Source organism: Amborella trichopoda, chromosome 6 (assembly GCF_054954075.1).
Source record: "Amborella trichopoda isolate Santa Cruz 75 chromosome 6, AtrichopodaSantaCruz75HAP2 v2.0, whole genome shotgun sequence".
NCBI lineage: Eukaryota > Viridiplantae > Streptophyta > Magnoliopsida > Amborellales > Amborellaceae > Amborella > Amborella trichopoda.
Window position 1 is genome coordinate 17565719 of NC_142341.1, and position 20448 is coordinate 17586166.

Sequence of the window (20448 nt, forward strand, 5' to 3'; positions counted from 1 at the left end):
CCTCCTTGCAAAAAAAGATAAATAATTTCATATACACAATCCCTTCAAACTCACCAAAATTGGACTTGAAAAACACAAGAACGAAAGCAAGAAAATAAAAACACCACCAAATAAATAAATAATAGTAAAAGGTGATGGTTACCCAAAAATCTATAAAACCAGATGGTCTGTCTGGTAGGCTTGGTCAACCACTTGTTTCTATCAGTATTGGACCACACAGATTTGGCCTTGCAAATTGCGACTATAACAGACTTAGTCAAAATGCCCGGATAACTCAAAGAGTGATGTAAAGACAACAAAAGGTTGCTTTCTTTTGATATTACAAGTGCTAGGATCCTTTCCATTGAAAGCTAGAGGTGCCACCCATTATAGGTTGCCATGCAAGTTCCCACAAGGATCACAACAGTTCAGAATGGCCAGAGAAATCAGTGGGAGGTTCAAAAAGTGAGAGAAATCTATGAAATTTCCAGAGAGCTTAGAGAATACTCGAGCAACCTCAGGCCGATGTAGCTTACAAATTTCCATCTCAGAATTCCATTTAAACATTAGCTTGAAAATTATATTTATCAAAAACCCAAAAGTGTGAAGTCTGTGTTCAGCACTTGATTGAAGAAAGGAAGATCCGGTGGATGCTGCGAGCTGTGAGCTTACGCCTGCAAGTAGGGCATTTACCCTGAGCTTTTATCGCAGTTTTGATACAACCCATGCAGAAGATGTGGCCACATACAGTAGTCGTTTCCTCAGAAATTGTGTTTATGCAAATTGGACAACAGAACTTCTCTTTTGGCGTTACTTCTGCAGTAGCCTGCTTTGATTCCTGCAGTTCCAGACAAATTTAGATTCAGTGTTCAATTTGACCTAATCAACAAAGCTTTATTGCAGTGAAGAACTCAAGAGAAACTACAATGAAACGAGTCTAACAAAAGCTCATATCGCCCCTTGGGTGGATGTCAATCATCTAATTTATGGGTCCAATTGCCACAAGTGTGCACATGCAGCAGTATGAAATCAAGCTCCCTAACGCATCATGCATTTGGATGCACGCAGAATATGATATTTGGTATATCAATCTTTTACCAAGAACCAAGGATCCTTTCTTCTACATGTCATTTTTTTCCCCTGCAACACGTGTGCACATGCACCAGGATGAGTGGAAGCTCATCATGCATCATGTTTTTTGGATTCTTCAAGCAAAACTTATCAAGGCCAATGGGATATCCAGCAATAGAAGTACTAATCAAGACTGCCATGAAGCAAGTTGCAACAACTCACAACAAAATCTAGCTTTTCGGGTTAGGCTACCTTTTATGACATCAAAATCAATACTACCTTTTATGAGTATCCAAGTGGTAATAAATATTCTGGAAATTTAAATAATTTCATGAAGTATTTAAATAAATCAAGAAAACATTTATCAACTTACGCATGAGAGATGAACAATTCAACATGTTACCCATATCTTTCAATTTAAGTTCAAAATACCCAAAGAAAAACACACATGGTTTTGAGTTCGAATAGCTGCAGATAGGCAAAATGTTGAATAGTTCCTCTCTAATGGGTAATTCCATAGATTTCCTACAAATCAATTTGGTGTGACTATGGACAATACATCACCAGTCACAAATGCCAGCTGAGACGTAGGACTCAACTGGTCAGCAAATATAATTTTTTTGTCTTTTTATGAACTTGTCTGTAGAGTATTACAATTGGATAAAAGTTGTATATTAGTTACATGGACCATATACAGAGTACCAAAAAGGGAGGCCAAACTTCCAATTTCCAACAAGTGTGCTGTATCAAAAAATATTGAATATCATGAGTTGTGTGAAATTATATTCGATCTAGACTGCTATCGGTGATTGAGAATAAGTGTATTGCCGGTGGCCCCTTGTTGGCCAGGCCAACAGATATGCTATTGGCTTAATGCCAAAATGAGAAGTAATGCTATTGGCTTCATGCCAAAATGAGAAGTTGAACACTGCACTCAATGTGAAATTTTCCTCAAATATGTGAAAGGAAGATATCGTATATAAAATTAAAGCTGGGTGGGTAAAGTGGAGCTGTGCAGCCGAAGTTTTATATGATCTCCGCATACCAATGACGCTGAAGGGGAAGTTCTATAGGACAGCTGTGAAACCAACTTTGCTTTATGGGATGAAATGTTGGGCGGCTAAGAAACAACATATCCATAGGACGAGTATAGCAAAGATGAGAATTTGAGATGGATGAGTGCAAACAAGAAAGGATAGATTTCAGAATGAATATATTCGAGGGAACTAAAAGGTGGCTCCAATAGGCGACAAGATGTGGGGAAGTAAACTTAAGTGGGCTGACCACGTGCAGTGCAGACCATCGACTAGGAGGTACGATTTGGTTCAAATGGAAGGATAGAAAATGGCAAGAGAAGGGCACAAAAGGACATGAATGGAAGTGAAAAAAGATACGAGGATTTATAGTCTTATTGAGGGTTTGGCCCTTGATAGAGCAAAATGGATGAACATAATTCGTGTAACCAACCCCAAATGTTGATGACCATGATTTGATCTAGTCTCCATAGCCAAATAGCCTGTTAGCCCAGTTGATGAGTCCAACCAATAATGAGTTGCTCCATCTTCTGTCAAAACAATTCGAGTCCTTGTAATAAGGCACGTGCTTCGCCCTCGCATCAGATGGTGATGCTATGGGCCCTGACCAAAGGAACAACATAGTGGAGGTCATTATTTTCGTTCTAGCAAGGGCTTCCCACTTTGGGATAAAGTCCAAGGTCACATACCCTCTAAATATCTTGACTTGTCTCACCCCTTCAATTATAGTAGTCTTAGTATCATCCTTCACCGAGCATACAGATTTTTCATTGATTTTCATAAATCCTCCTATTACGTTCCAGCCAGATGTTCAGTAAGAGTGCCAATGCAGAATTCCTGCAAAGGATTAAACCAGCATTTGGCATAGGCAGGGAGAAGCAGTCCTGATAGAATTGTTTTGCACTGCTCCTGGATTCACCCACTTGCCTCTAAACACTTGCAGTACACAACCCAAGATATGCCACATTGTTGGACAGTGGGGGAGGATAGAGTCATCTGACTCTTCCCTTTCCTTGCAAAGGATACAAGGATTATGCATTGCAAGACCTTGTTTTTGTAGCTGATCCACTTGTGAGTATCTTCTTGTGTAAGACCAGCCATCCAAATATTTGGACCATAGTTGTTGGAAATGCCTGGGAACATGAATCGTTTCAGGAACCAGAATCGTGGAATTGTGCCTGACCAAAAGTTTCCCATTGTACGAATCGTTGTCCATACAATAGGAATCGCTAGGAACGAGATTCCTAATTTTCAGGAATCGAGTATCGATTGAAATAGGTCCAAGTTTCATCCACATATAGAATCGAGATTTCGGCCTCCTTGGAATCGAGATTCCCATCCCACTGGGTTCGACACTCCAAGTGTCAAGTTTCATGAATATGTGGAATCGAGTTTCCGTCATCTATGGAATCGAGTTTCCGACATATGCAGAATCGAGTTTCCATCATTTATGGAATCGTGATTCTAACATATTTGGAATCGAGTTTCCATCATCTATGGAATCGTGTTTCTCACATATTTGGAATCAAGTTTCTTAAGTATATGGATCAGGGATCCATGCTGGTTTGAGATCGAGAATTACAATAGCAGAATCGAGTTTCCAGCATCACTTGATTCGAGTTTCTGACATATGTGGTACATAGATATGTTGTTGTGTAGAATCGTCAGTCCATGTGTGTTGCTTTATATGCTATTACAAGATTTCAATATTTTATAGGCATTTAAATTAGAGGCGAATAAATAAAATTAGCATTATTAATAACCACTTTACATTCAGTATTTCAATACTAAGCAATGTTGTGAGGCTACACATGGTGTAAGATCACTTAAGCAGTCTTTTTAAATAACACATCAGCAAGATTAAGAAACCAAGGCAGTTTACATCACCGCAAATATAAGAAACATTATTCTATGGGCATTTAAATAATTTCACATAACATATGAGCAAGATTAAAAAACCAAGGCAGTTTATATCACCGCAAATATAAAGAACATTATTCTATAGGCATTTAAATCAAGAAAAAAAGAAGTAAAAATAACATTACTAATAATAATTTTGCAATCGATAGTACAGTACTAAGCAATGTTGCAAGGCGAGACGTCGTGCAAGTTCACTTAAGCAATTCAGATAACTATGAGCAAGGTAAAGAAACTATAGCAGTTTACATTAACATAAATATAAGAAACGTAATAAATATAACTAAAAAAGCAACACAATCTCATTAAATTCCTTCTAAAATACATGCCTTATAAATAATAATACCCCTTTCGAATACACATGCTGCCTAGTGCTATCATTTGAGACCATAAAGCATGATATCCACCAAAAAATAAAACATTACTTTTGTGGTTATTATTTACAAGAAACTAATGTTTTATACGGTGTAGATGATTCAAAACCTTGACGAAATGAGTTCAATTGCTTGTAGAATCGTGTATCATTTAATATGGAATCAAGATTTAAACCGCGCTAGAAGCCAGATTCAATCTATTTGGGAGCGTCTACCCACAATTAAGGGGTTCAAGTTTCTCTGGATCTGATGGATTGAGATTCTGAAATTAAGGAACGAGATTCCAAAACTAAGGAATCGAGTTTCCTTGGTTCCGAAAATTATTTTTAAAATAAGTGTTGAATCGAGATTCTAAAATTAAGGAATCGAGTTTCCTTGGGTTCAAAAATAGGTTTCCACGTGTGAGGAATCGAGATTCCGAAATTAAGGAATCGAGTTTCCTATGTTGCAAAAAAAAGGTTTCCACCTAGGTATGGAATCGAGATTCCAAAATAAAGGAATCGAGTTTCGTTGGTTAAAAAAAACGGTTTCCATGGAGTTTCCTTGATGGAAACGCGAAAACAGGTTTCAGAACCAGAATCGCGGGGTCCGGGGAGAGATTCCGGTAACTATGATTTGGATCTTCAGAGGGACTAGATGTGACCAAGCCCTGCTGGTGATCGATAGGGCCATGGATTCATCTCATATAACAGTAGAAAGTTGTTAGCAATAAATATACCAGACAAAAATGGGGCTTCATAGTGGCCTATCACATCCTTGACCAGGTAGAAAGAAAGCCTACCAGTATGAGAGAAATTGCTAAACGAAAGGCAGTCCATGATCATTAAGGTATCTAGTAAATGTGGGGGTCCAACAACAGAGTCTCCTTGTTTGCACAAGGGGTGAAGGTCAAGAGTATTTTCCAAGCACTAGACATTCAGGGGTTGGTGTCGCTCTTTCAAAGCCATCCTGACTAATGAGACCATATTATTGCTGGATGACCACCCTCCAACATTGACTCTCCTGAGTTGCAAACTATAGCTAACAGAATCTCCCAAGAAGGTGGTTGCTCAAGCTCTGGAAGCTCGATCTGCAAAGTTGGGGATCTAGATCCTTGGTTATTGGGATCCAAATCCCTCTCATCTAAATCATGGATCCATGACTAAGTGGAATCGAGCCTCTGTCAATGTGGAATCGAGTTTCTTTTACATCGATACCGAAGATCACCAGCACATTTTGAATCTCATGCACTAACCACTCCCCTCTTCCACTACCCAGCCTCTCTCTAACTCCCTAGCCCATAATCTCTCTCTCTCTCTCTCTCTCTCTCTCTCTCTCTCTCTCTCTCTCATATTTGTTTGCCCCCCCCCTGTGTGTGTATGTAGATAGATCAACCAGCAGAGAAATATTCCCAATGCCCACAACGGCAACCAGTGTTTTAAGCTTGTAGAGACAAAATTGATTTCTCTAGGGCCTTGTCGTTGACCATATCCACCATTACAAACACTATAGCTTCTTTCATGCCTGAGGACTGCAATTTGAATCCTCATTTTAGGTTTTCAGATTCACTTCTCACTTATGAACACACTCCAATAATAACAAAAAATTAGAAAAAGATTTTAAAAACAAGATTCCTTGTATTTAATGACACTTCGGTTTTTGAATTCAGAAAAGACATTAATCATCTCTTTCGACGGATTTCATTCCTGAACTAGAGGATCCTATTTGGGGAGCCTCAATTCTAAGGTAGACGAACCTCGATCCCATATACTTTATCATTTGATCCTAGACAAATATGAATCACACTCTCCTTTAACTCATGGCACACGGATCCCAATCCCTATCCAACAGATCTTCACGCATCTCTTGATCCTGCGGTCCTGATTTCAAACTGGAATCTGACCTCGCTCGCGATATCGATTACTACGTCGGAAACTACCAAAGCCACTCTTCCAATATAGTAGTGTTTATATACCTAAGCGACCTAATACTACAGACCTCCTGCTTTCATACACTTGCATGCTATGGCCCTATTGACGAGGTGTATCTATAGTTATCACCTGTACCCAACAACAAGAACTCCCTCATGTATGTATGTATGTGTATGTGTGCATGTATATATATATATATATATATATATATATATATATATATAAATATATATATATGTATGTATTGAGAAAGAGAGAGAGCACTGGATTCTCAGAAGGTTCTTTCAAAGGAGGATGAAGATGAGAAGCCAATGATTCACCATAGCCATGACATTATCGATATGCCAAGCTAGCTGTTGCTAAAGCCCTTGACAATAGTAGAACACAAACAACCCACACACACACACACACGCGCATGCGCGGACGAATGAACACACCCACCCATCCACACATATATATCCATAGATATATATATATATATATAGCGAGAGAGAAAAAGGGGGGGAGCACCTACTCTCATGAAGGTTCTTTGACAGGAGGATGGAGAGAAGAAGCCAGTGATTCTCTAGAGCTATGATGTTATTAATATGCTAAGCTAGCCATTGCTAAGGCCCTTGATTATAATAGAACATAAAGAATCACTTCAGAAGTACAGAAGTTAAAGAAGCATTCGAGAATTAATTAAAGACATCCGAGAATAAAAAATTCATCTTCTACAGGAGGTTACTTGCTTAAACAAAAGAAAATGTTATCGACACAATGTCTACCATCAAGCAAAGAACTTATAGAACTTTATCGTACATGTGTTAGTGACTTGGATTCTATCCAGGATTCACGATTGCATGCCATTGAGGAACAATAGTTCTCTGTATGTGGTGTGTGTCTGTATATAGTTTTTATTTTATGTTATGATCAACTACATAATTTCTAGCAGCTTGCCCAAGAAAAATAATTTTAAGGATGATAACTCCATGCATGAATTGAATTCATAAATCAAGAGGCCGTTGAGCAATAGGATTAGAATCAAAAAGTGGATTTTTTGCTTATTCAGGAACCAAAGTTGAGACACACGAAAGCTCTTACATTCTCTTGGATGTGGGTCCATTTGGTAAAATGCTTCCTTGAGTAGTTCTGCAGTAGTGGGACATAATGTTGTGATCATCGAAAAAAAATCCAATCAAGCCTAAGCCAAATTTGGATACTCAAAAACCCCGAGATGATGGCTGAAAGGAATATTCTTCTTCATGATAAACAAGGGATTGTATACAATGAGACCATTACTTCTCATACACAATTGTCACAAACAACCCAAGCTGTTAGGAGAAAAATCAGACTCTGGGGTATGTCATTTCCCAACACCAATTTGAGGAAAAGTTTTTTGAACTTCAGGTGGGAACATGGTCCCGTCCTATTTCAAATCTAATGGCTAGGGTTGATTTTGACCATTTCATATCAAAGGTAAAAGGTCCTACACTATACTTTAACTTAAAACAAAGTTGAACTAGGAATCTTTTTTATTGGCTAGTGAGAGCCGTTCATGAGAAAATACACATGATAAGAATTGATAGCTCACCAAAGGTTGTCCAGACATCTACTCCAAAGTCCCAATTTGCATTATTGGTCAATTAGGTTCATAACAACAAAATCACTAGGCAAGAGGAACAAGCAAATTGAAGGTAAGAGGAAAATTGAAGGATGAAGAAATCTAACTGCTCTTCTGCAGGAGAAGAATTGGAAATGTAACGCAACTAAGAGAAGTAGTTTCATTGTACATCTATTTGATAGCCAATAGATGGATACATCTAGCACATAGATGGATACATCTAAGCATGACAGAAAGGTCATTCACTAATTTGATTTCGACAGATTAACCAACTTGTATGCCTAACATTGTAGGTAAGAAATATATAAGGGAAAGAAGAGATTGGAAAGCTCATCACTTCAAGTTGAAAAAAAATAAGTATATGAGAGTTCCAACCGTCATTTTACCTTTACAGTAGGATCACCATTTCCACAACCATCATCAGGATCACAAGTGATAATTCTCACACCTGCTGGATTATTCTTCCTCCGCTTAATAGATCTAGTGGAGAATGCAACATTTCTACCCATTTCATCAATTGAGGGCCCTAGATTAACCAATTCCAAAATTAGAATTGTTCCATGAAAAAATTGGATAGCAATAGGATTATAGGAAAAATTAAACAAAAGCAAAGCAAACAAATGTAAAGAATGAGACATACAAAGATATATCCCAATCAGTCACTGAGCATTAAGAAATAGAATATATAAGTTGATCCATCGGGAAAAAAAAATTACAAGTTGCATGAATGCTTCAACATGCAAAGGCATATAATAAAGTAGCCAAAAAAAAACCAAACAAGGCCAAAGGGGTGGAATATTGTCCCTGAGCATCACCTCTTTATCCACTTCAGCTCTAAACAAGAATTGGCTTCCTGATTGGCATCTCAAAGGTAATCGTCTACTGTAAACAGAATCCTCTGACTTATCGCTGCTTCCTCCATAATATCTACAATCTTTCATGGGTATGTTGTCCCTAGCCTTGTTCACAAGGACGGCCGGCAATCTAGGCGTTGAGGTGCCTAGGCGCCCACTTGGGGACTCAAGAGGCTGCCTACGTGCCTGAAAAAGCCTAGTCGCCTAGGTGGCACCTTGATGACCTTAGCAAGAGGACAAATAAATGCCCTTTGCCCACGGCAAATATGTTACTCCCCATTCTTTTTTTAAAATCCATCTTTCATTGGTTTTCACGAGGGAAATTTCAAAAAAATAAATATTTTTTGAAGATTGAAAGGATTTGTGAACCTTTTTACATTTTGAGAAAAGCATTCTACCCTATACTATGGATTGAAATGGTTGTGAAAGAGGACTTTCAGAAACCAATAGTCAGTGATTAGCGCCCAGATCAGTTTCATTTTAAAAAGTTAGCATATTTATTTTTATGAATATTGAGTAGATTTATTTTTTCTATATTTTTTTTAAGTTTAGTTCTGGATTTGTGGCCCATATGCAAGAATGGGTTTTGGTTTGTGTTTAATGGAATCTTATTAAGATTGGGTAACCCAACCTCAAGAAAATGCCATTAAACTTGGGGCATGTTTGAGTGCACTGGACATCACTGACAATTCATTGTTTCAATGAAATTATTCATGATAATGAACAATCTATTGTTTGGTAGTGTCCATCATAAAGTTATCTGAGATAAAACTTGTAGGTAGTTTTACATATAAATTTTTTTTTTTTTGAAAACTTGTTTCTACTTTAATTAAAGTAATTTGCCAAAAACCACTTGTTTTTTGCCAAAAATAGCTGATGGCTGGAAATCACGAAGATAAATATCAAACAGCTAACAAAACGATATTATCCAGAATATATTAATTTTAGATAAGAAAGTCTACTCCAAATAAATTTCAATGTCATCCAAACAGGCCCTTAATCCAAATGGACTTTTTTCTATTTAATGGATCCTAATTTGTCTCTTTTTTTCTTTTTAAAAAAAATGAAGGATGATTGTACATCAACATAAAAGCCAACAGGCTACCCACACACCGGGACCTCGAAAACATAAAGAAGAATCTCTGGAAGAAGAGGAATCTGTTGAAGAGGGTGATGATTCTGATGATGAAGGCCCCAATTCTGATGCAGATGAAAGCAATGAAGATGATCATTCTGATTCTTATTGATGTCTTCCCTCTTCTTTTGTAGTGACTTTACTGCACCATCTTTGTTTGGGCTTTAGACATTTGGACTATTTTTATTTTGTTATGTGGTTTATACTTTTCTTGCCTTGTTGGACTATTTTGTTGTGCGGTTTACTGGTTTTTTATAGTTTTGAAAGTCAATTTGTTGACGACTTGGAAAGTTGGAGACTTGGATGTCATTATGGTTTATTTTATGGATATGGAATATGAGAATATGAGAGTTAGAGACATTAGACTTTTAAATATTTTTTATGGTTTGAAATTTTGAATAAGTTTATTCTCAACTTGAGATATGTGATATGTTTGTATCAGTGTTTTAAAAATCGTCGAGTCGGCACTGAATCGGCCGATTCGAATCTAGAATCGATCATCCAGTGTTGATTCTTTTGTAAAACCAGGAATCGCCTGATTCTAGAGAAGAACCGGTGATTCTGTACAGTGCATCGCCGGATGACGTAATGACTCGCCCGATTCTATGGTCAGATGACATAATGACTAGTCCGGTTTTGTGCACGCGCATGACATCAAGAGTCACAAGGGGCATTTTTTTAATTTTTCAGTTACAATGGGCACCTATTGTCAAACGCTCGTGCTCCTCCATCACAAAACCACACTGCTACGTGCGTTTCACGCGCGACTAGCTTTGATAGCAAAAGACTATTTATCCTTACCAAATTTATTCAGTAGTTTCGATCTGGGACAATTGTGCTAAGGCAATAGCTCAGAAAGAACTATGGTACTATTATTAAGTGGCCTCTTTGAATCACAACTTAACGTTTGACGTGGTGGTTAGCGTGCTGTTTTAGTGCGATGGACGTCGCAGGATCAATTCCTGCCCAAGTGCCATCGTTCCTTCACAAACAAATAAATTTTTTCCTTTTTACAAAATAATTTTTAAAAAATAAACAATAAAAGTTTTTTATAATAAAATATATGACTTGTAAAAAAAAAGCTGTAAGGTTCTTGTCAAAAAAAAAAAGGTAATGCAACAAAAAAAAAATTTCTTGTCAAAAAATAAAAGCTTATTGTAAAAAAAATATAAGGTTCTTGTAAAAAAAAAAAAAAAAAAAAAGGTAATACAACAAAATTTCTTTTTCTTGTCAAAAAATAAAAGTTTATTGTAAGAAAATATAAGGTTCTTGTAAAAAAGAAAAAGTTATACAACAAGTATTTCTTATTCGTTTTTAATCCATAATAATTCTATGCTTTTTCTTTTGTGTAATGTAAATAAAATGGTAAACGGGAAAGAACATATTAATATTGGCATATTCATGCAAAAAAATGAAAATTCGTAATGGAGTACCCCCATTTCTTATTAGATTCCTAAAAAACAACATTTATAATGAATTTTAATAATTTTTTTGGATTTTTTTTAAGGCTTAATTCGATCGATTCTCGATCCGGATCACCGATTCACCAATCCGGATGGTTTTTTGAGGTGTCCAATCCGGGTCACTGATCCATTTTTTAAACCACTGGTTTGTATATAAAAACGTATGTTGCGAACTTGTGATATTTTCAAATGGAATAAATTACAAAATTTGACACAAATATATGCACATATGTGCATTTGGATAGCAAATATATAAAAATATGCTAAGAGTTTGCACCACAGGGCGCCCGAGGTTCTGGGCGCCCGCCTAAGCACTAGGAGTTGGGCAGGCCACCTAGCATTTTTTGAAACTTTGCCCTTTAACACCCCACAATGGTGGAGCATGTCAATGGATCTATTGGAAACATCTGCCACAATTGTAAAAAGTATAAGGGATCAGGGGTCCCCTTGCCCAAGACAACAAGGGGCAGGGAGAAAGCCTTGTGGGGGGCATCGATAACAACTGAGTAACAGGCGAAGAAAGTATATGTGGATCCAAGCTCTTGATTTGTAGCTGAAACCCATGAAGTGCAAGACCTTGTCTAGGACTCCCCAATCCACATGGTTAAGTCTAATTTATAGTTCAGTCTAGGGATTTTCGAGAGTAAACATTAACCTATGCGCTCACTGGCGATGAGAGCACCATCATGGGTTTGCCAACTTCCAAGAAAGCACCTTGGTTTGGGGAAATGACTTGGTCTAATAATTGGGGCAGTCCGGAGGCGAGCACCTTCGATAGGATCTTAAAGGTTCTGTTTAACAAGCTGGGCCGATCTAAAATTGTGACTTCCGCAGCACCCTCCAGTTATGGGACAAGTAATGAAAGTTGCATTCATACCTTTTGATGATGCCTCCCCCTATCATTGACGTTGGCAAAACCATGCACAGACACCCAAACCAAGGAGTCTTAAAACTTGTGGAACAAGACAACTGGGAAGGCGTTTACCCTACATGCCTTGTCATGGCCCATGTTTGCGATGGCTTTGAGGATTACCCTTTCCATAAAGGGCCTTGATAACCAAACCGAACTATTTAGTAAGATGGTTGGAACTGAATATTATCTATCCATGGTCTAGGGACATCTCAACACAGAAAAGCTTTTCAAAGAAGGAAAACCTTGAATGGATTTTACCAAAAAAACTATCGAGTTTGAAAGATATCTTGATGCTCTTTACAGGGGCCACCCCCATCTTTAATGTAGAAGATGGCATTTACTCTTCCACAACAATTTGCACAATTTATGGAAGAAAGAGTGCTCATGTCCCCCGCACAAAGCCATTTAAGCCTAGGCCGCTGATGCCAATATATCTTCGCTTGTTTCAGTGTGCCCTAGAGATTTTCGGGAGATTTGTATTTGACAAAATTCTAACATCATGGTTAGAGAGGGCCGGACCTCTTTGTTCGCCCTGTAAATCTTAATCCTAAATTTTTGTATGTGACCAATTTTTGGCTGGGAGGGGAACCAAATTGTCCCTATTCCAGGGAATCAACTTACGTTTGAGGAATTGAAGGTTCTTGCAAATTTTGAAACCTAACCATCCCTCAACCTCTATTGAGGACCACCATTGCATGAAAACGAAATGGAGAATTTGTCCTCCACCACATCCTGTAGCACCTCAAAGATCTTGGCCCACAGGAGTTCAGCAAGAGGGTGGGTCACAGTAGAGATCCCCCAAGAAGTATTCCCAATCCGCATTGATCAAGAATCTATTGGACAAGGTTGGGGAGGGCTGTTTATTGGACCAGACAAAGAGGCCCCTTGCAAGGGAGGCTGAAAAGGCTATTTCAATGGACGAAGTCCAAAAAAATAGCCATTTTAGATGTAATTCGAACCCATATTCGTTTGTTTTGAAGACTAGATGGTGACATTGAATTCTCCACCGATGCACCACGAGAGAGGGAATAGGGAGTGAATTCAATCCAATCCTTCCCAGAGGAGATTAATGAGAAAGCACTCATGTGAACCATACAGCAGGAACTCGCCAGAAAAAAAGTTGTGAGAGAAGGAGATGAAGATTAAGAAGGGGCTGCATGGGTGTCAACAAGGGTTAACAGGTGGTCCCTACTTCCAAGGGACGCATATACCACCTGAAGGGTGCCGGGTTGATAGAGAGACCAAGATACATGTCCTTGGCCCCAGATCGAGATTTTCCATTCATAAGTTTAGGGTGGTGCCATTATCTTATATAGGATTGCATGGTTTAGGAATCATGCGTCAATTTCTTCTTCTTTCTTTCTTTTTTTCTCCTTTTCGTTTAGCACTTCTAGCCCATGTTGACTTGATCGTCATGCAGAGAAAGTGTGCGATCATAAACATATAGGGCACAAGAGTGCAGGAGCAAATTTGACGGAGTGTGGGCACTACATTGGTTTGTTGGTTTGTGTAGTAAAGCAAGAAAAGCAGTGGGTGGATAGATCACCATTCAAGTCTACCATAGCTAAATTGCCCATTTAGCTCAAGTCCCATTGCAGGTCCATTTGGAAATTTGTAAAAAGTGAACGACCACAAGGTAAGATTAAGATTCACAAAAGTCAAAGAATCAAAATAGCATGAAACAATTATTTTTCCTCTTCCCAATAAGTAGTTACGAAGTGGTTGCATCATGGAAGTTAAAAATAAATAAATCTTAACCATGAAGATATCAATAAAAATGCAAAGAGATGATGTTTTATTTAAGAATTCCGGACTTCAACCCACATGCGGAATATGTATGGAGAATGGTTAGAATTACCTGAATGGTTAGCAATGGGTTCGTCATCGACCATTATTGGAACTCTCTCTTTTCTTTTGGACCGGTTTCTGGCCTAGCAAGAAAATGAGGAAAAAAAATAAAGAACAAAATCCCACAAGGAATAACGCAAAACTAGACACGAAATTGGAAGAGCAAACAATTCAACAAGCTCATATGCACCCCAAATTAGATCCCAAATTAACCCCTCAACCATTAATTAAAAATTTAAACCATCTAAAAGCATATGGATTGAACAGAAATAGTTAGAAGTAAGAAGCCCATGTCAAATACATGGTCAGATTTTAAAAGTCATAACCAGAAACACAAAATAAGTAGAAGTCATCACAGCCCAATTTCCCATTTTTCTTGTGCTTAGAAGCTCAATTGTTGAGATTCAACATACCCAACACAATATGAAAGAACTGTAAGACTCTTAGCTAACATTGTAATAATATTCATGCTTGTAATGATTATCTTCGCATATCAAATCCAATTTTATCCAACTTCAAAACTTACAATATGACCTTTAGTACCAAAGTAGTCCAAAGCATGTAATTTTCATTCCGTCCAAGAGTTCCAACATGTGATCAAACTACACTTTCTTTCAAAGTGCTTCCTTTAGAGTTCTTTCAAATTTAAATTCCTTCAATTTAAATTAATTCAATTTTACTCATTATGTTAATAGAGCTGATGACCTTACAGACTTTAGGCCTATCAGCCTCCTAAACTCTTCCTACAAAATTCTCTCTAAAATCCTTGCTACCAAGCTCAAACCTTGCCTTAATCAAGTTGTTTCCTAAAACCAGAAGGGATTTGTCCATAACAGACAGATCCTTGACTACGCCATGCTTGCCCACAAACCAATCCATTGTCTTATCTAAGATGGGGTTCCTTGAAAAACGGATCCATTGGATTCATGCTTGCATTTCCACCACCTCCTTTTCCATCCTTCTCAATGGCTCCCCTAAGGGATACTTCTATCCATCAAAGGGTTTGCATCAAGGGGACCCCCTCTTACCCTTTTTATTTGCTATTTTTTCGGAAGTCTTTGGCAGATCCATCTTCGTCTCTACGAACGTGGTATTCTTGAGGGATTCAGACCTTCAAGGCATGGCCCTCCTCTTAGTCAACTGCAATACGCAGATGACACACTTGTTTTTCTAGATGCCTCTACCCAGCAGATCGACTCTCTTTGGACCTTAGGTGGTTTGAACTTGTTTCGGCCATGAAAGTGAACATTACTAAGTCCAAACTTCTTGGCATCCATGTCCTGGAGAAGCAACTCCTCTTCTTTGCCGCCAGACTAGGCTATGGCATTGACTTGTTTCCTTCCAAATACCTCAATCTTCCTCTTTGCATCGGCAATCTCAGGAAAGCTCTTTGGGATCCCATTACCAAGAAATTCCACAAAAAGTTTGCTTCTAGGAAAGATCGCCTCTTATCCCTTGAGGGTAGAATTACCCACATCAAATCGGTGCTTTCTAGCATTACCATTTATGCCATGGACATGGTTCGTCATGCCTGCCTCCACCATTGCAACCCTTAATAAGATTATGAGACATTTCCTTTGGTCCTCTTACCCCTCCAAGAAGAAGATCCCTCTGGTTTCTTAAGAGAAGTATACCAACCTAACAACGCTGGTGGCCTTGGTATTTGTGACCTTAAACTCACCAATATCGCCCATTTAGGCAATTGGTGGTGGTGTTTTGCCACTAGTCACAATTCCCTTTGGCACTAGGTCCTCAAAGATAAATATGGGTCCGACCTTTCTGACTAGTTCTTCTTGGACAATCCTAGGCTAGCCACCTCTGCCTTTTTCAAAAGCATATTCTCTTGTCAAGATTTGTTCTTGCCGCTTACTCGCTTTCGAGTGGCCTCCGGATCAAAGGTTCTTTACAGGAAGCACCTATGGATTGGAGACACGGCACTTAAAGACCTTTGGTCAGCACTCTTCGCCCTCGCTTCCGATCCTAATGCCTAGAAGACCACTCACCGAGAATGAATTCTAACTCTTACTCAACCTTCTCGGCTTCCTATCCAACTTTTTGTTGGAGGTATCGCGATTGACAAACCTATATGGTCCAAACATCCTTCTGGTAATTTCTCAGTTGCCTCCTTCTAGCTTGCCATTACGCCTCAATCGCCACCCAATCCCTCCATACACCATAAAGCATGGATTGTTGACACCCCACCTAGAGTCCAAGCTTTCTCTTGGCTTGCCATCTCACAATGAAACCTTACCCATGATCAACTTCAGAGAAGAGGCTTTAATCTTGCCAATCGATGTGTCCTATGTGAACAGGAGGAGGAAACACACCCTCACCTTTTTATTCACTGCCCCTATACTCAGAGTGTGTGGTCTAAACATCTTAGTGATTTCAGTTATTCTTGGGTTACCCCACTAGACATCCCCGACCTCTTTACTGCTTACTTTTCTCCATCGTTGCCCTCATCTAGGATTTTCATGTGGCATTCATCCATTCAAGCCACCCTCTAGTCCATTTGAAAAGAACACAACTCTCGAATTTTCAAGCGCAGCAAATATTTAGTTGCCGCCACAGCTGATAAGGCTAGAGAACTTACAATTTTGTGAGCCTCCAACTACAAACTTCTCAGAAGCCTCTCCTCCTCGGACTTCCACCAAAACTAGCTCTCCATTGCCAATTCTAAGCATCCAAGTTTGTCACGCTCAGGAATATAGCAACCACCCCCCGATGGTAGCATCAAAGTGAACATTGACGGTTGCTCGTTAGGCAACCTAGGTCCCTATGGAGTGGGTGATATTTTCAAGGATGTAGATGGCTCTTCCCCTCTCATATTGGCCAAGGGGACTCAAACTGGGTAGAAGCTATCGCCCTACTTGAAAATCTAAGAAGATTCAACCACAACTAGGGCAACTCTCTCATTGTAGAAGCCAACTCTTGCAATGTAATTGCTTGGGCTTCCAACTCAACATCCCCCCCCCCCCCACCCCGCCGGCGTTTGTTTAACATATTCGCCCATGTAGACCACCTTAGCACGCCACTACAAGTCTCTTACCAAAACAGCTGGCACGAAAATAACATAGAGGCTGACCATATATATATATATATATATATATATATATATATATATATATATATATATATATATATATATATATAAAGAGGAGCTCTCAATCCCCCTTCGCCTTGACCCCTTTTCTTTTCCTTCTCTCCTACCCCTTTTCTTCCACCTCCCCTATGCTTTCTCTCGTCTCTCTTCTTGCTTTCTCCCCCCTATTCACTCTACCATCTCTCTATCTATCACTCATACAGCTTTGTTCTCTCACTTCTTTTTCCCTAGTCTTCATTCCTGTTGGAACCCTTTCCCCGTTTATTTATAAGGTTGTTAGTCTTTTGTCTTTCGTTTTGTTTTCCTTTTTGTGGGCACCCGACTTGTGGGAGGTCTTTTGCTCACACCTTGTGAGTCTTTTGTACAAACTACTTTATATTTAATTTTTAGTTACCTTTATTCAATACTCATTGTCACAATCTTAATTTTCAAATTGTCATACCCCAACGAACAAAAAAAGTTACCAGTTCCATTTAAATTCTTGTTTTCGCGACACATTGGCTTAAAAAAAATGTGCACCAAATTAACTTCCTCAAAAAAAAAAAAAAATGCGCACAGTTGTATTGCCTATTTTGTTGCAATAAAACAGGATCCAAATATTCCCAAATTTATTAAAATACTAGAATAAAACAACAGAAGCTGACCACAAGAAAAAATAAATGTGGGATAAAGCAAAAGATAAAGATGACAACCCAAAAACAAGTTAAGATTATGCCAAGGTTAAAAACTATACCTCATTAAACCTTCTTGGAGAGGAAACAACACAGTCATCTTCCATTTCATCAACGTCAATCATTACATAGTCTGCCTGATGGTTAGTTGCACTCCCTCTACTCCCATTGGCTTGAGCAGAATTTGAATTCCTTCTTCGATCAGGCACCTCAGAAACCCTAGTCTCTGTAGAGAGGGTGTCATTAAGCTCGATGCCCGATTCTCTCTTCCTGCGATGGCTTCCCCTTCCATTTTCCTTCGAAGACCTTCTACAGCCACGCGAATTCATGTTTTCCCTAGATATTTCCTGTTCTCACTGATACACCTCGTCGAAATACCCACCGGATATATCAAAGCTGCCTTCTATAGAACCTATGTTAAGCACAGACCAAAGTGAAAAGCTCAGCATCTTCTCATTGCCTCACACTGATGATCGCAAAGATAATTGGGAACCATAAATAGCTCTTGTAACTTATCATATTTTCTTGAAATGAATCATAGAACCAGGATAATGCCCAATCAGATTAATCATATAACCAGGATAATGCTGAAATTATATAAAGGTAAAAAGTATGAAACTCCATGGAAATGTAATCTCTGCCAGTGAAACGAAAACAGGACATCGCAAGTGCATAATCGAGGAGATAAAGGAAACAACATTTCAAAAAAATGACTGATAAAAATAAAGGAATCAGAACCAGTACCAAAACCCTACAGAAACATAAAGCCATGGACGAACTGAGAAAAAGTGAAAACCTTATCAAACCCCATTATCATCTGCAGATTCTTAGTTTACCTCCGATAATTTCTTGAATGCGATGGGGAATATTTCGCAGCCGATTTGAAATGCTCCTTGAAAATTCCCACCTTTATACAATGTTTCAAAAACGAAAAAGAGATGCCGACAGCCGTAGGCTAGGGTTTTTTAGTGTGGGAATATAGGATGAGAGAAACCGGTTACCTGTGCTATCCAGCTTTTTGGCACGGGACGCAATAAAATGGGTACACGTGTCATATACAGCCTGCGTACCTGAATCCTCACCCTCCTTTTCTACCACGAACGGTGCAGATGAGGGATTGTTCCGCTTCGTGCCCTCTTTGTGTTGCCACGTCACTGTTTGTCTCCATTGATTGGTTTTGCGGTTCATGCTAACCGTTGATCACTAATGAATGCATTGTAGATAGTAGATGTGAGATGCAGATTGATACTATGGTGTATGATTTCCAGTACAATACAATCCTTATGACCACAATGGATATGTGGTCTTTATCATCTAGACGTCCGATCGCAGAGTGGACAATAAATACGTTATCATCCAGTGGGTCCCAACTTCCTTCTATAACCATCTCGATAACCTTTAACTTGGGGGAAGTTTGGTCAGCGCGAAATGCTTTTCAAAAAATATTTTCACGTGAAAATTGCGTTTCATACATTTGTTTGGTATATAATGCATATGCAAATAAATCTCTTGGTAAAAAAAGTTTACCATGAAATAATATAATTCATAGTAAAACAAGGGAAAGCTTTCCATAATTCCCCTACAGCATGTAAGAACCATGCTCAAAAAGAACCATGCTCTCCCTCCTTTTCAATCGTTCATTTGAAATGGGTGGCTAAGATTGTTGACTAAAAATATCACAAAAAAAAAAAAAAAAGGGTTTTGGGCTCAACAAGTTGCCTTTCAACCTAAATGAGGGAGAGAGGGCATATTGGAAGAGAGAGAGAGCACATATTGGACATAAATGAGAAACCAGCGAGAGAGACAAAGAGAGATAACATGAGCAGGACAAAGAAGACCTCGAGGTGTTGGAGCGCTCTCTCTCTCTCTCTTTCTCTCTCTCTCATACACACACATACGCATTGAAGAAGCTTGCCATATTTCATATGCGAATAAAGGGTTTTTTCATTTCTTGTTGTCTCTCATCCTCAAGATTTTGGTTCGAGTTTCGAGTTCTCTCATGTAGCTCTAAAAATCGAGATGATCGTATTAATATATACTCTCTTATAATTTATTTTCTCTATTGAAATTAATGTTGAGATTCACATGTCAAGGTTTTGTTGTGATTTCTTTCTTATTCATGTAGATAATTGTACCTCCAGGATTTGGCTCTCTCTCACAATCCTAAAACTAGTTAGAATATGGGAAATCAATTTAAACGTGATTCTCTTTTGGTTTGTGGCGAGAACAATTATTATTTTGGTTTTGATTTTGAACTCTATGGTTTGTGGCCCAAAATCTCAGAATTCATTCCTCTCTCTCTCTCTCTCTCTCTCTCTCTCTCTCTCTCTCTCTCTCTCTCTCTCTCTCTCTCTCTCTCTCTCTCTCTCTCTCTCTCTCCTCAAATTCTCAACCTCTTTCTATGAAAGAAGACTACAGATTTTTGCATCGCTCTCTCTCATAGTTCTATGTATTTTATACATAACATTTTTTGTTTTTTTATCTCACAGTTTAATATATTCTAAATTCTATGTGGAACGATGTTTTAGTCGAATCTCGAAATTGTACTTCAGCATTTCTGATTCTAGTTTGAT

The 20448-nt window shown here is 38.6% G+C and overlaps 1 protein-coding gene across 2 annotated transcripts; it reads right to left on the reverse strand.

The window, feature by feature from the left end:
• Nucleotides 1–282: 282 nt before the first annotated feature.
• On the reverse strand, nucleotides 283–18267 carry LOC18425926 (uncharacterized). Of its 2 annotated transcripts, XM_088870348.1 has the most exons (5): nucleotides 17938–18267; nucleotides 14112–14184; nucleotides 8275–8414; nucleotides 7369–7416; nucleotides 283–817 (listed from the first exon to the last, which is right to left on the reverse strand). In XM_088870348.1, the coding sequence occupies exons 1-5, from the start codon at nucleotides 18202–18204 to the stop codon at nucleotides 596–598; spliced, it is 750 nt and encodes a 249-aa protein (XP_088726474.1). In that variant the 5' UTR covers nucleotides 18205–18267; the 3' UTR covers nucleotides 283–595. The 2 variants fall into 2 exon arrangements, with proteins under 2 accessions (XP_088726474.1, XP_006830532.1); XM_006830469.4 differs by lacking the exon at nucleotides 7369–7416.
• Between the last annotated feature and the right edge of the window lie 2181 nt (nucleotides 18268–20448).